This window comes from Pipistrellus hanaki, assembly GCF_964339955.1.
Source record: "Pipistrellus hanaki genome assembly, chromosome: 5".
Lineage (NCBI taxonomy): Eukaryota > Metazoa > Chordata > Mammalia > Chiroptera > Vespertilionidae > Pipistrellus > Pipistrellus hanaki.
In genome coordinates, this window is record NC_140507.1 from 72403064 (window position 1) to 72414746 (window position 11683).

The following is an 11683-nucleotide window of genomic DNA, read 5'->3' on the forward strand; positions in this document are numbered from 1 at the left end:
TACGCAGGTGACACAAGAAGCCCCACGCTAAGAAATAAACACCGAAAACAACCTTAGACCAGTACTGCCAAGGGGATACTAAGTGAATGCAAGTTCACAATGCATTTTTTAAAAGACCATCTCATTCCAGGCCTTCTGGAGACATAACATACACAAGGAAATCATCCACCATGAAAGTGAGTCGACAGATCCAATAATGAACAGAATTAGACCCCCCTCCTGGGTATCCTCAGGTAGAAAGGATTAAAGACATAAAAGAAGGAATTACACAGAGTGACAGATAGATGAATGGACAGACAGGTGGGTGGGTGGTTAGATGGGTATGTGGATGGACGGATGAGTGAGTAGATGGATGGATGGATGGATGGATGGATGTGGGACAGGGTTGGGGGTAGATGGGTTGAAGTTTCCCTCCAGTCTGATTGGAAGCACCAGCTCTGAGGTCTGTTCTGCCAGGGCACCAAGAGAGAGGTTCCCTTCAGAACCATACTTGGAAAGTGGGTAGCAGATGGCAGGCCTTGAAGGACAGGTGCCACTCTTGCTACTGAGGGTGTTGCCAAAGCCAGATTAGATCATTCTTTTGGATTCCAAGTACATGGAACAGTAGTTCCACTTTCTTTAAAAATAATAATAGGGCCTAACAGGTTTGGCTCAGTGGATAGAGTGTCGGCCTGCAGACTAAAAGGTCCCAGGTTCAATTCTGGCCAAAGGCATGTACCTTGGTTGCAGGCACATCCCCAGCAGGAGGTGTGCAGGAAGCAGCTGATCGATGTTTCTCTCGCATCTATGTTTCTAACTCTCTATCTCTCTCCCTCTCTATAAAAAAAATCAATAAAATACATTTTTAAAAATAAATAATAATAATAGGGAGCGTTTGAGAGTGTGCTTCCCAGCATATGTCACCAATTTGACTCAAACTCTTATAAAAAATCAAATAAAATACAATTAATAATAATGTGGCCTGTGTTTTCCCCTCTCCAGCATGTCCTGAGGTGACGAGAGAACAGAGAAAAACACAGAAGAAAATACCAGATGCCAAGAAACCTCTGTCTGATGCCCTCTGGCCCTGGATCTCATCCCACCTCATCCTGAATCCCAGTCCTCGAGGGTGCCTGTCTCCTCCACCATCTCTGAAACCCAGCATCCTTCTTAGCTGCTTGAAAACATTTTTTTTTTAATGATGCAGTAGAAATGCATTCTGGGAAAGAATCCAGTTCTCAGCCCCTCCGCCTTTTCAGACTCATGAGCTCACAGCCACGAAGAGAGAGAAGCACAGGGCGTGGCCGTGTGTCTTCTGGCCACAGAGCCCCAGCCCACTCCGCAACGTACCGGTGTAAGGCCCTTCTCTTGCTTGACCCTGGCCCAGGAGGGAGCCATAGATGCCCCCCGGCTCCCTGGCCAGATCTGGAATTCGTTCTTGTGCCTTTCCTCCCAGAATGGCTCCCGCAATCCTGGGCATCTGGCCGGGAAGCTCAGCCCCCCGACAGAGCTGTGACCCGGGCATCTCCAACCTCACGGCTTTCCGTTTGACTGGCCCCCTTTTCCTCCTCTGTCGTCGACAAGGGAGCGTTGGGGCCCACAGCACAAGTGCAGCTGCCGCCGGTCATCCTTGTGGCAGTCACACACCCTCTCAGCCCAGAACTTTCTCCAGCCCCGTCACTGCACATGCCACCGACCCTCCCTCCAAAGGGAACGCGCAGTCCCCACTTCTCCAACCCCCCCCCCCAGCACGGAGTTGGGGTGTGCCCCGTGGGTTCCCGCCAAGAGCAGAGGCCGAGAAGCTGACTCTGAAACAGGCTCATCCTGGAAACACAGACCAAGAAAGAGGAAGAAACCGGGTGTTGGTGTTGGTTTGTTTCGAAGGTCACCTGGGGATGTACGTTCCAGGGGGCTGGATGCTCCAGCCCCTTGTGCTCAGAGGAGACAGACTTCTGTATTGTGGTCCAAACACCGGTCAGGTGGCCTCTAGCGGTAGTGAGTTCCCCGTCTCTGGGAGAATTTGAGAAAAAGCTGGACTGTGCTTGCAGGAAACGGTCCTCTGTGCCCGCTCCAACCCTAAGAGTCTCTATTTCTGTGAATCTGGGCAGAAGTTGGGCAGGCACACACCCCGGGCGCCTGTTTCTGGCTCTGAAGCTGGCTTCTTAGCTGGCTGTCACCGAGGTTCAGTTGAGCCAGCCCGGTTTCCGAGCATGAGGTTCTCTGCCTCGGTGGAAATGTTTGATGCCTCTTGGCCTGGCATGGCAGGGGCTGCGTGTGGAGCTGTCCCAACAACAAGAGGGAGCTGGTGGCATTTGGCACTAAGAAAAGGGATGCCCAGCGCTTTGCCACATCAAGGAATTGTCCCAACGCCAGCAGCTCCTGCCTTGGAAAACGCCAGGTTTCTGGGATACTTTGGGCCTGCGTGTTCTGGGACCCAGCATGGCCCTCAAGAGGCCAGGACGTGTGGGGGCCCCGTGGGGTCTTTGATTTGTAGCTCTGCTCTCTTTCCCGGATGTCACATGACGGGCAGGGGCCAGGTTCATCACCTGGAGCCTGAGGCGGCAGGGGTTGGGGGACGGGCCTCTCTAGGCCGCCCGCCCGGCGAAAGGCCCTCTGTCCCAGGCCCTAAGCGCAGGTTCAGGTGGCCGGCTTTGTTCATCTGAGACCGACCTGGTCCTGAAAGGCCCGAACTCCCACCGCAGTGAAGGCAGTAGCGCCTGGAAGGCAGGTGCCTTGCTGTAAGGGGTGGGGGGCGGAGGGGGAGAGCCAGGAATGGGAAGCAATTCATTCTACCCAATCCCAGGATCAGTAAATGCCTGCAGAGGCTACAGACCAGTGGTTCTCAGCCTTCCTAACGCCGCGACCCTTTAATACAGCTCCTCCTGTCGTGGTGACCCCCAACCATAAAATTCTTTTCTTTTTCTTCCTTTTTTTAAAATATACTTTATTGATTTTTTACAGAGAGGAAGAGAGAGGGATAGAGAGTTAGAAACATCGATGAGAGAGAATCATCGATCAGCTGCCTCTTGCACACCTCCTACCAGGGATGTGCCCGCAACCAAGGTACGTGCCCTTGACCAGAATCGAACCCAGGACCTTTCAGTCCGCAGGCCGATGCTCTATCCACTGAGCCAAACCAGTTTCGGCCATAAAATTATTTTTGTTGCAACTTTATGACTGTAATTTTGCTACTGTTATGAATTGACATGTAAATATCTGTTTTCCGATGGTCTTAGGCCACCCTGCTAGCAGTTCTCAACCTGTGGGTCGCAAACCGCTGCTGTAGAGCTTAAGACCATCGGAAAACACAGATATTTACGTTACGATTCATTAACAGTAGCAACATTACAGTTATGAAGTCGCAACGAAAATAATTTTATGGTCGGGGGGCACCACAACATGAGGAGCTGTATTACAGGGTCGTGGCATTAGGAAGGCTGAGAACCACTGCTCTAGTCGGACAAAGGTGCTGACCCATCAGCCCTCGAGGACTCTGCAGGCTAAAGGTTCCGGCCACACAGTCCGACAGGTTCGCCGTGGTCCGCCGCCGCCCCTCCGGCCACCAGCACCACAGACAACCCCTGGGCAAGCAGAGCCACGGACCCCAGCTCGGCCACAGCAGTCCTTCCAGGACAGAGAGAGCCCTGAGCAGCCTCCCCGCAGGCGTGAGATGTTCTGCACACGGCCACCCCGCCCGGCCAGGCTGCTGCCCCTCCCTCTGAACTGGCGTCGGCAAAGATTTGTATCCTGGGGCAGTTTGGGCCCAGATGCAAAGGACCCGGGTCCCTTGTCATAAGGAACAGTGAATGGCCTCGCCCTAAGCCCTGTCCCAAAGCCAACGTCCACACACCCACCCTCCCCATGGCAAGTTTTGCGGTTTTTAAAGATAAAAGAACAATTCATTATGGTTACTGTTGTGATGTGAGAACATCATTTCCATAAACTTGGGGGGATTTTTATGTGAAATAAACTGTAACTGAGAACAGAAGTTTCTGGTTTTGCCTATTTCTAAGGGCTGTGGCCCTGGCCGGGCTTGGGTGAGTTTCAGAGAAGAAAATTTCAGCAGCTCCATGCCCTGGGTGACCTTGGGTGACCTTGGGTGACCTTGGGTGACCTTGAGCCATCATCTGTCCTGTGTGGCTTCCAGCTGGAGAGGGGGGGCAATGGATTATTCCCAATGCCCCTTCTGACTCTGCCTCTCTGGATTCAAGTTCATTTCCTGCCCCTAATCCTTTCTGGAATCCAACCCAGTCAGCAGTTAATACTAATAATTAATGCTATTAATAATAATATATTAATTATATATGCATGAATAATTATACATCCTATTAATTACTATAGCATCACTATCATTATTACTGCTACTGGATGAGAAAACTGTTTCCTCTCTACACTCAACACCAACCCTCTGACGTGAGATGTGGGGGCTTTTCCCCACACCAAACAATTCTGCAGTTATTGGCAGACACCAGTTGAATGTCCCATAATTTAACTTAATTCTGACACTGCTCAGAGGTAGTGCAAACCCCACAATTATCCCATCAGAAGCCGATCAAAGGTAGCGGGTGTCCAGGTCACCCACACTTCTGTCCCATTGGCTACAAATCTGGTTCCCACACATCCCCCACTTCGGGTTTGACCGTTGGCTGCAGCAGTTCACAGAACTCGGGAAAACAGCTGACTCGCTAGATGAGCAGTTTTTATTAGGACGGGAGCTCGGGAACAGCAGACGGCAGAGGCGCACGGAGCCAGGTCTGGGGAAGGGCTGCCGCTCCCGGCACTACCTCCTGGCTCGCGGCTGTGCTCACCCACCGCGAGGCGCCCCAGCCCCTTCACTTAGGGTTTCTGTGGCGGCTGCGTCACACGGGTGGGCTGATTGAATCCCCAGCCCCTCTCCCCTGAAAGCTCCACCCTCTACCGCACGCTGCCCCCCCCCCCCCCCCCCCCCCCGCCATCCGCTTCCTCCTGCAGTCCCGCAGTACCAGGGCCTTCCCAAGGCCACAGCCTCCGCATACGCTCAGGGGGTGGTCACAAGGACTTGTGATCAATAGCAAAAGACGCCTCTTTCGTCTTTATCGTTCATTCTGCAGCTGTTTCAGGAATCAAGACAAAAGTCCACCTATTATCACAAAAGGTACCCCCTCATCTCCCTGAGCCAGTTACAGGGGACTCAGAAGCTGAGTGCTGGGACTGAGACCAAATCCCCATTTGATATAGATCACAATAACGATAAAAACAGCCTGTGCCGCCGAAACCGGTTTGGCTCAGTGGTAGAGCGTCGGCCTGTGGACTGAAAGGTCACAGGTTTGATTCCGGTCAAGGGCATGTACCTTGGTTGCAGGCACATCCCCAGTAGGGGGTGTGCAAGAGGCAGCTGATCAATGATTCTCTCTCATCGATGTTTCTAATTCTCTATCCCTCTCTCTTCCTCTCTGTAAAAAATCAATAAAATATATTAAAAAAAAAAAAACAGCCTATGCCCCACTAGGGTAGCCCTCGTGGTACTGGGGGGACACTGAGCACAGAGCGATGACACGGCTCACCCAAGGTCACACAGGACGGCTGGGGGGCTGGGCCCATCGCAGGGCGGGCAGAACCCTCGGTCCAGATGGACCTCCCAGCGCTGTCCGGGAGCAGCTGTTTGAACTTGGGCGAGGGTGTCCCTCGCGTCCAGGGGCGCGGAGCTCCATGCAGCAAGGTCACGCCCCACCCACCCTCCCCAGGCCGCTGAGAGGCGGGAGGCCAAACCCAGTGACTCCTCCGGCCTCACATGATCCCCGGGTGAGCGGCCGCTGTCACGCTGAGCGTTCCTGACGGGCCGGTCACCGGAGCACAGCTACCTTGGCACTGGCCATTCGGAACTCAAGCCCGTCTTGGCCCAGGAGAGGGAAGTTCCCAGCACAGGGGGGTTTGGGGTGGGAGCTGGCACTGCTGCTGTAGCTGGTGATGAAGTTGGGGTGGGGGGTAGCGGGCAGGCACTGGGTCCCTTTCCCCAGCGCCACCAGAACCAGTCTTAATGTCAGGGTCAGGCCCGAGGACAGGCGGGCGGGATATTTTTAGGAAGGGAGGCTGTGTGGCGCCTTATCTGCCACGAGGGGTGGGCGGTCTGGCGAGGAGGAGGGGGGCAGAGGAGAGTAAAGGGAGCAGGAGGAGGCAGGAGGGAGGAGGCAGCCGGGGTGACAGCCACCCGCGCCCCCCTCCCGCCCGGCTGGCCCTTGACTAATTTAGGCAAAAGGCGACGTGGAGCTATTTCCAGCCAGCGGGAACAGGTGCGGGGAGGGGGGCCTGCCCCCACCCCTGGGCCCTGCTGCCAGCTGGCCGCGCGGGGCCTCCCTCGTGGCGGCTCTGGGCTGCCCCCCGGGCTGCGGGGCTATAAAGGCGCCCGGTTTTCTCAATGAAGCCGGGACGCAGCGCCGCGCAGTGAGCCCACAGCAGCCCAGAGCCCGGGATCCGGCAGGCCGAGCCGCTCCCCGCCGCCCCTCCGCCTGGACATGAAGTGCATCGTGGGCATCGGAGGGTGAGCGCCTCCGGGTGGGCAGAGGCCAGAGCAGCGCAGGGGGGGAATGGAGGCTGCCTGGGGCCCCAGGCTGCGGGAGCGGGGCCTGTGCGCTTGGTGGCTGGGCGGCCCATCTGGCTGGACACAAGGCCCGATTTTAAATTTCCAAACGGAAATCACGTTCCCCCACTCTGCTCAGTGTAAACCCAACGCCAGTGGGGAGAGAAGACTGCACGAAGCCCAGACAGATTCTTCCAGCAGGCGGGGCCGGGAAGGTGGGGAGACACCTACCTGGAGGCAGACACCCGGGCAGGTGGGCCCCCCAGAATGGCATCCGGCGGGATTTCTGGCAGCATCTGGCAGTCGGGGGCCTCGCTCCCCAGGGGTTTTTAAAGCCTCCATTTTGCCCCGCTGGTGTGGGCTCAGTGGTGGACCTATGAGCAAGGAGGTCACACAGTTCGATTCCGGGTCAGGGCACATGCCCGGGTTTGGGGCTCAGTCCCCAGTGCGGGGCGTGCAGAAGGCAGCCCATCAATGATTCTCTCTCATCATTGATGTCTCTAGCTCTCTCCCCGTCTCCCTTCCTCTCTGAAATTATATATATATATATGAAAAATAAAATGAAAAATCTCCATTTTATCGCCAATAATCAGGCCTTTTAAGAAGATGCTAGGGGAGCATTTCGCCTAAGCAAGGGAGCTGCCCTGGCCCCATTCCCTCACTTGGTTCAGACTTCTTTTTAATTAAATTTTAGAGAGAGGAAGGAGAGAGAGATGGAGAGAGAGATTTGTTGTTCCACTTCATTATGCATTAGCTGGTTGGTTGTTGTATGTGTCCTGATGGGGTGTGCGGGGGGGGGGGGGGGGGTGTGCGGGGGGGGCGTGATTGAACCCATAACCATGGTGTTTCCAACTAAACTCCAACCAGCTGAGCTCCGCAGACAGGGCCAGTTTAAATTTTAAAGCATTTCCTTTTGTTCCAGGCCCTGCCAATTCTTTAGCCACCATGAGTGCCAGGTGTGTCCTCTAGTAAGGACCCAAATGAATGCCCGGGATGTTCTAAACTGCTCCCCCTTAATGTCCCAGGGTCCCCATTCCTGTCAGCCCTGTAACGGCTGCAGCTCTCCCCTGTCCCACACCTGGCTCTCTGCCCCTGATTCCTAGAGTAAACACAGAAGGTCGAAGGGACACCGATTTCCAGAAAGGTCTCTCAGCTGCCCTTCCATGTCCTCTGTCAGCTCCGGGAGCCCGGAGTCTTGCTCCCTCTGCCACAGGGGACCCCCTCCCCCGCCCTGCTTTCCCTGCCGCTGAAGGTCCCCAGGATTCGGGACTTCCGGTGCTAATAACAGAGACAGCCTTGGCAAAGCAGGACAAGCGGTCACCCTGCTTTTACCATTGCTTTTTTTTCTTTTTCTTTTCCTGCTCATAAAGCTGAGCGCCTCTTTTACTTTTGCAGTGAACTACTGGTGTTTCTATTGCAAATGTTTTCCTCCACCGGTTTGCACTCGTTTTAACACTCTGACCTTTAAAATAAAATTTTAAAAAAAAGGCCTACTGGGGCTAAAGCGTGCTTGGATCTCCGTTTCCTCCTCCGGCTCCCTCGTCCGGGTTTGCAAAGACGCTGACATGAGCTCTGAGCTCAGGATGGTCCTGCAGCCAAGACTGTTGGCGATTTGTTTCCAAGCTCTCTGCTCCTTTGCGCTGCTTAGAAGGCCTCCTGAGATTCTAGGCCAATAACAGTATCCTCTTAGCTCTAAGGTTCCACAGTTCCGTGTTTGTGTTTGCGTCTGACTTGGGGTGTGGGGGTGAGGGCGGGAGAAGCGGCTCAGACCCCACCCTTTCGATGTCCCCACAGCATGACCAACGGCGGCAAGACCACCCTGACCAACAGCCTGCTCAAGGTGCTGCCCAACTGCTGTGTGATCCACCAGGACGACTTCTTCAAGGTGGCTGCCCCGCCTGGGCTCAGGAGGGTCCCCCAGGCTGCCCTGTCCTCGGCTGCCCTCGGCGGGCTGGGCACAGACCCCTCCCAGCCAGGAGAGCAAGGGATGGGCGTTCTCACTTCCTGAGCAGCTGCCAGGCACCGGGCACGTCAGGCTGGCATTAGACCGATGGAGACACTGCAGTTCCCCAAGGGGGGGTGCCACCAGGCCAGTGCCCCTGTGGCCTTCCAGGCCCTCTCTGCCTCTGCACCTCCACTTTCCCATCTGCAAAATGGGCTGAGCCCACCCTCCATGCTTTCTGGAGGGTGAGGGTTAATGAGGTGATGGATATACAGTCTCCTTCCTCCTGGTCCCAAGAGTCCTGAGGGGGGGAGGGGAGTGCCCAGGGCCAGCCTGAGCCCCACCGGGCACCTCAGAGCCGTAAGCATCGGCGGCAGAGGGTCAGGGCAGGCCGGCCGGGCCCCGGGCCCCTCGCCCTGTGGGGGGGCCCTCTAGGAGCCGAGGGGCCCACCGAGCTCCCGTCAGCCCGGGGCGGTGGGGGGGCGGGAAGGCGGGCACTGAGCCCGGGGTTCGGGCTCCTCTGTTTCAGCCCCAAGACCAAATCGCCGTTGGGGAGGACGGCTTCAAGCAGTGGGATGGTAAGGACGGCTGGCGGCCCCGCGCCCCTCGCCTGCACCGTCCCCCCTCCCCCACTCTGCCAACGCCGCTCTCCCGCCCCCAGTTCTGGAGTCGCTGGACATGGAGGCCATGCTGAGCACCGTGCAGGCCTGGATCAGCAACCCCCGGAAGTTCGCCCGCGCCCACGGGGTCCAGCCGGACAGCTCAGACACCCACGTCCTCATTCTGGAAGGCTTCCTGCTGTACAGCTACGCGTGAGCGGCGGCCGGCCCCCCCCCCCCCCAGGGTCGGGCTCAGCTCCGAGGTCTGGGGCAAACCCCCACGTCCTGGGGAAACAGAGTCCTCCCTCTTGCACTCCGCCCTCCCAGGCAGAGCAGCCTCGCTGTGTGGCCCTGGCCAGGGTGCAGCACCTCTCTTGGCCCATCCAAATTGGGGGCTGCTGTGGGGGTGTTCCTGGGCCTCGCAGGAGACTGGCCAGTGCTGGTCCCCTCTCTGACCCCGACACGAACAGCCCAGCCCCCAGCCCCACCCCAGCCCTCCTCCCCAGCCAGGAAAGCCCCTGGAGGCCGCGGCGGTGGGGATCTGTGCCCCTGACCCCTGTGAAGCCAGGCCCGTAGGCTGACCGTGTGTGTCCCCCCGCCCCCCAGGCCGCTGGTGGACTTGTACAGCCGGCGATACTTCCTGACCGTCCCCTACGAAGAGTGCAAGTGGAGGAGGAGGTGAGCGGGTCCCCGCTGGGTCCCCGGGGGACCAGGAACCCACCGCTGCCCCCGGGACACAGGCCACCCTGACGCCACATTGGCGGCCAGCAGGCACTTCTGTCCCAGCAGCCCCAGCCAGGCGCCTGGAGGCAGGGCCTGCCTCTGCCCTGCCCGAGGCACCTCCCAGGCTCAGGGGGTGAAAACGGCAGAAGCGGGGGCACCCAGACCCCAGCCATGGCCCCTGTGGTACCATCCGTGGGCAAGGTCACATCCCCAGGCTCTGCTCACGGCACCACCTTGGGCAACTCGGGCATCACTCATTCCCCCGATCTCCTCCCCAGTACCCGGAGTTACATGGTCCCCGACCCCCCCGGCCTCTTCGATGGCCACGTGTGGCCCATGTACCTGAAGTACAAGCAGGAGATGGAGGCCAACGGTGTGGAAGTCGGTAAGGCCCTGGGCAGGAGGAGGCCTGGCCCTGGGGAGACTGAGCCCAGCCCCTCCCCGGGGGGACCATTTGGGGAGCCGAAGAGTCCCTCCTCGAGTCTCACTGCCAGTCCCTCTTGCTGTGGACCCCGGAGGCTCTGTCAGCTTCCCCCGGGCCTGTGCGCCCGGCTCCCTGGGCGCCGGCCGCCGCCTCCTGGCACCAGCCCCGGAGGCCCCGCCCTGAGCACGCCTTTCTGGTTGCAGTGTACCTGGACGGCATGAAGTCCCGGGAGGAGCTCTTCCGCCAGGTCCTGGAGGAGATTCAGAACTCACTCCTGAACCCCTCCTAGCGGGGCCGGAGGAGGGGCCCGAGCCCGGGCTGGAGGGACACACGGACAATCCGGCCACAGGACGGCCAGGCTGGCGGCGGCCCAGCAGGACGCCGCGCGACCCCTTCCTTCGAGGACGCCTGTACATACTCGCCGCTCGGCATCGCAGGGCCCCGGGGTCCCGCCCTGAGATGCCTCTGTGGCCTCACAGCAGCTTCAGCATTAAACCTGATCCTATTTTTTTAACTGTTGGAGTTCAGCCTGTTGTATCTAAGGTGCCAAAAAGAACCCTTCTCCTTGCTTCATTGGTGGCCTCTGGGGGCGGGGAGGACATTGAGAGCTCTGGGCAGTCTTATCAACATGACCCCAGGGGCTGCTTGGGGTTCCTTGCGGCTTCAGTTCCAGTGGATAGAGCATCGGCCTGTGGACTGAAAGGTCCCAGGTTTGATTCTGGTCAACGGCATGTACCTTGGTTGTGGGCACATCCCCAGTAGGAGGTGTGCAGGAGGCAGCTGATCGATGTTTCTCATCAATGTTTCTAACTATCTCTCTCTCCCTTCCGCTCTGTAAAAAAAAAAAAAAAAAAAAAAAAAAAAAAAAAAAAAATCAATAAAATATATTTTAAAAGTAATAAATAAATAAAATAAAATAAAATATACTTTAAAAAAATAATAAGAATGGGCAAAGAGGGGGTGTGCAGGAGGCAGCCGATCAATGGTTCTCTCTCATCATTAATGTTTTTCTCTCTCTCTCTTCTTTCCTCTCTGAAATCAATAAAAATATAGTTTTAAAGAGTGGGCAAAGAGCCCTGGCTGGTTTGGCTCAGTGCATAGAGCATCAGCCAGCAGACTGAAGGGTCCCGGGTTCTATTCTAGTCAAGGGCACATGAATAGGTTGTAGGCTTGATCCCCGGTAGGGGGCATGTAGGAGGCAGCCAATCAATGATTCTCTCTCATCATTAATGTTTCTATTTGTCTTTCCCTCTCCTTTCCTCTCTGAAATCAATAAAAATATATTTTAAATAAATAAATAAATAAATAAATAAATAAATAAATAGCAAAGGACCTAAATAGACACTTCTCCAAAGTGGACATACTGATGGCCAAGAGATATATGAAAAACAATGCTCAGCCGAAACCGGTTTGGCTCAGTGGATAGAGTGTCGATCTGCGGACTGAAAGGTCCCGGGTTC

At 56.4% G+C, this 11683-nt stretch overlaps 2 protein-coding genes across 3 annotated transcripts in view; both read left to right on the forward strand.

Moving 5' to 3' along the window:
• ATCAY (ATCAY kinesin light chain interacting caytaxin) overlaps positions 1 to 3967 on the forward strand; it is a 32689-nt gene extending 28722 nt beyond the window's left edge. Inside the window, exon 12 of one of the 2 annotated variants that reach the window (XM_084883620.1) lies at positions 982 to 1124. In XM_084883620.1, the coding sequence (XP_084739746.1) occupies positions 982 to 991 (10 nt within the window). In that variant the 3' untranslated portion in view covers positions 992 to 1124. Of the gene's footprint in view, positions 1 to 981 lie in introns of both variants that reach the window. The other variant, XM_084883619.1, reaches the window with a different exon arrangement.
• A 1780-nt stretch (positions 3968 to 5747) lies between these two features.
• On the forward strand, positions 5748 to 10737 carry NMRK2 (nicotinamide riboside kinase 2). Its single transcript, XM_084883622.1, has 7 exons — positions 5748 to 6496; positions 8330 to 8420; positions 9007 to 9055; positions 9139 to 9289; positions 9683 to 9754; positions 10078 to 10184; positions 10427 to 10737. The coding sequence occupies exons 1-7, from the start codon at positions 6471 to 6473 to the stop codon at positions 10510 to 10512; spliced, it is 582 nt and encodes a 193-aa protein (XP_084739748.1). The 5' UTR covers positions 5748 to 6470; the 3' UTR covers positions 10513 to 10737.
• The last annotated feature ends 946 nt before the right edge of the window (positions 10738 to 11683 follow it).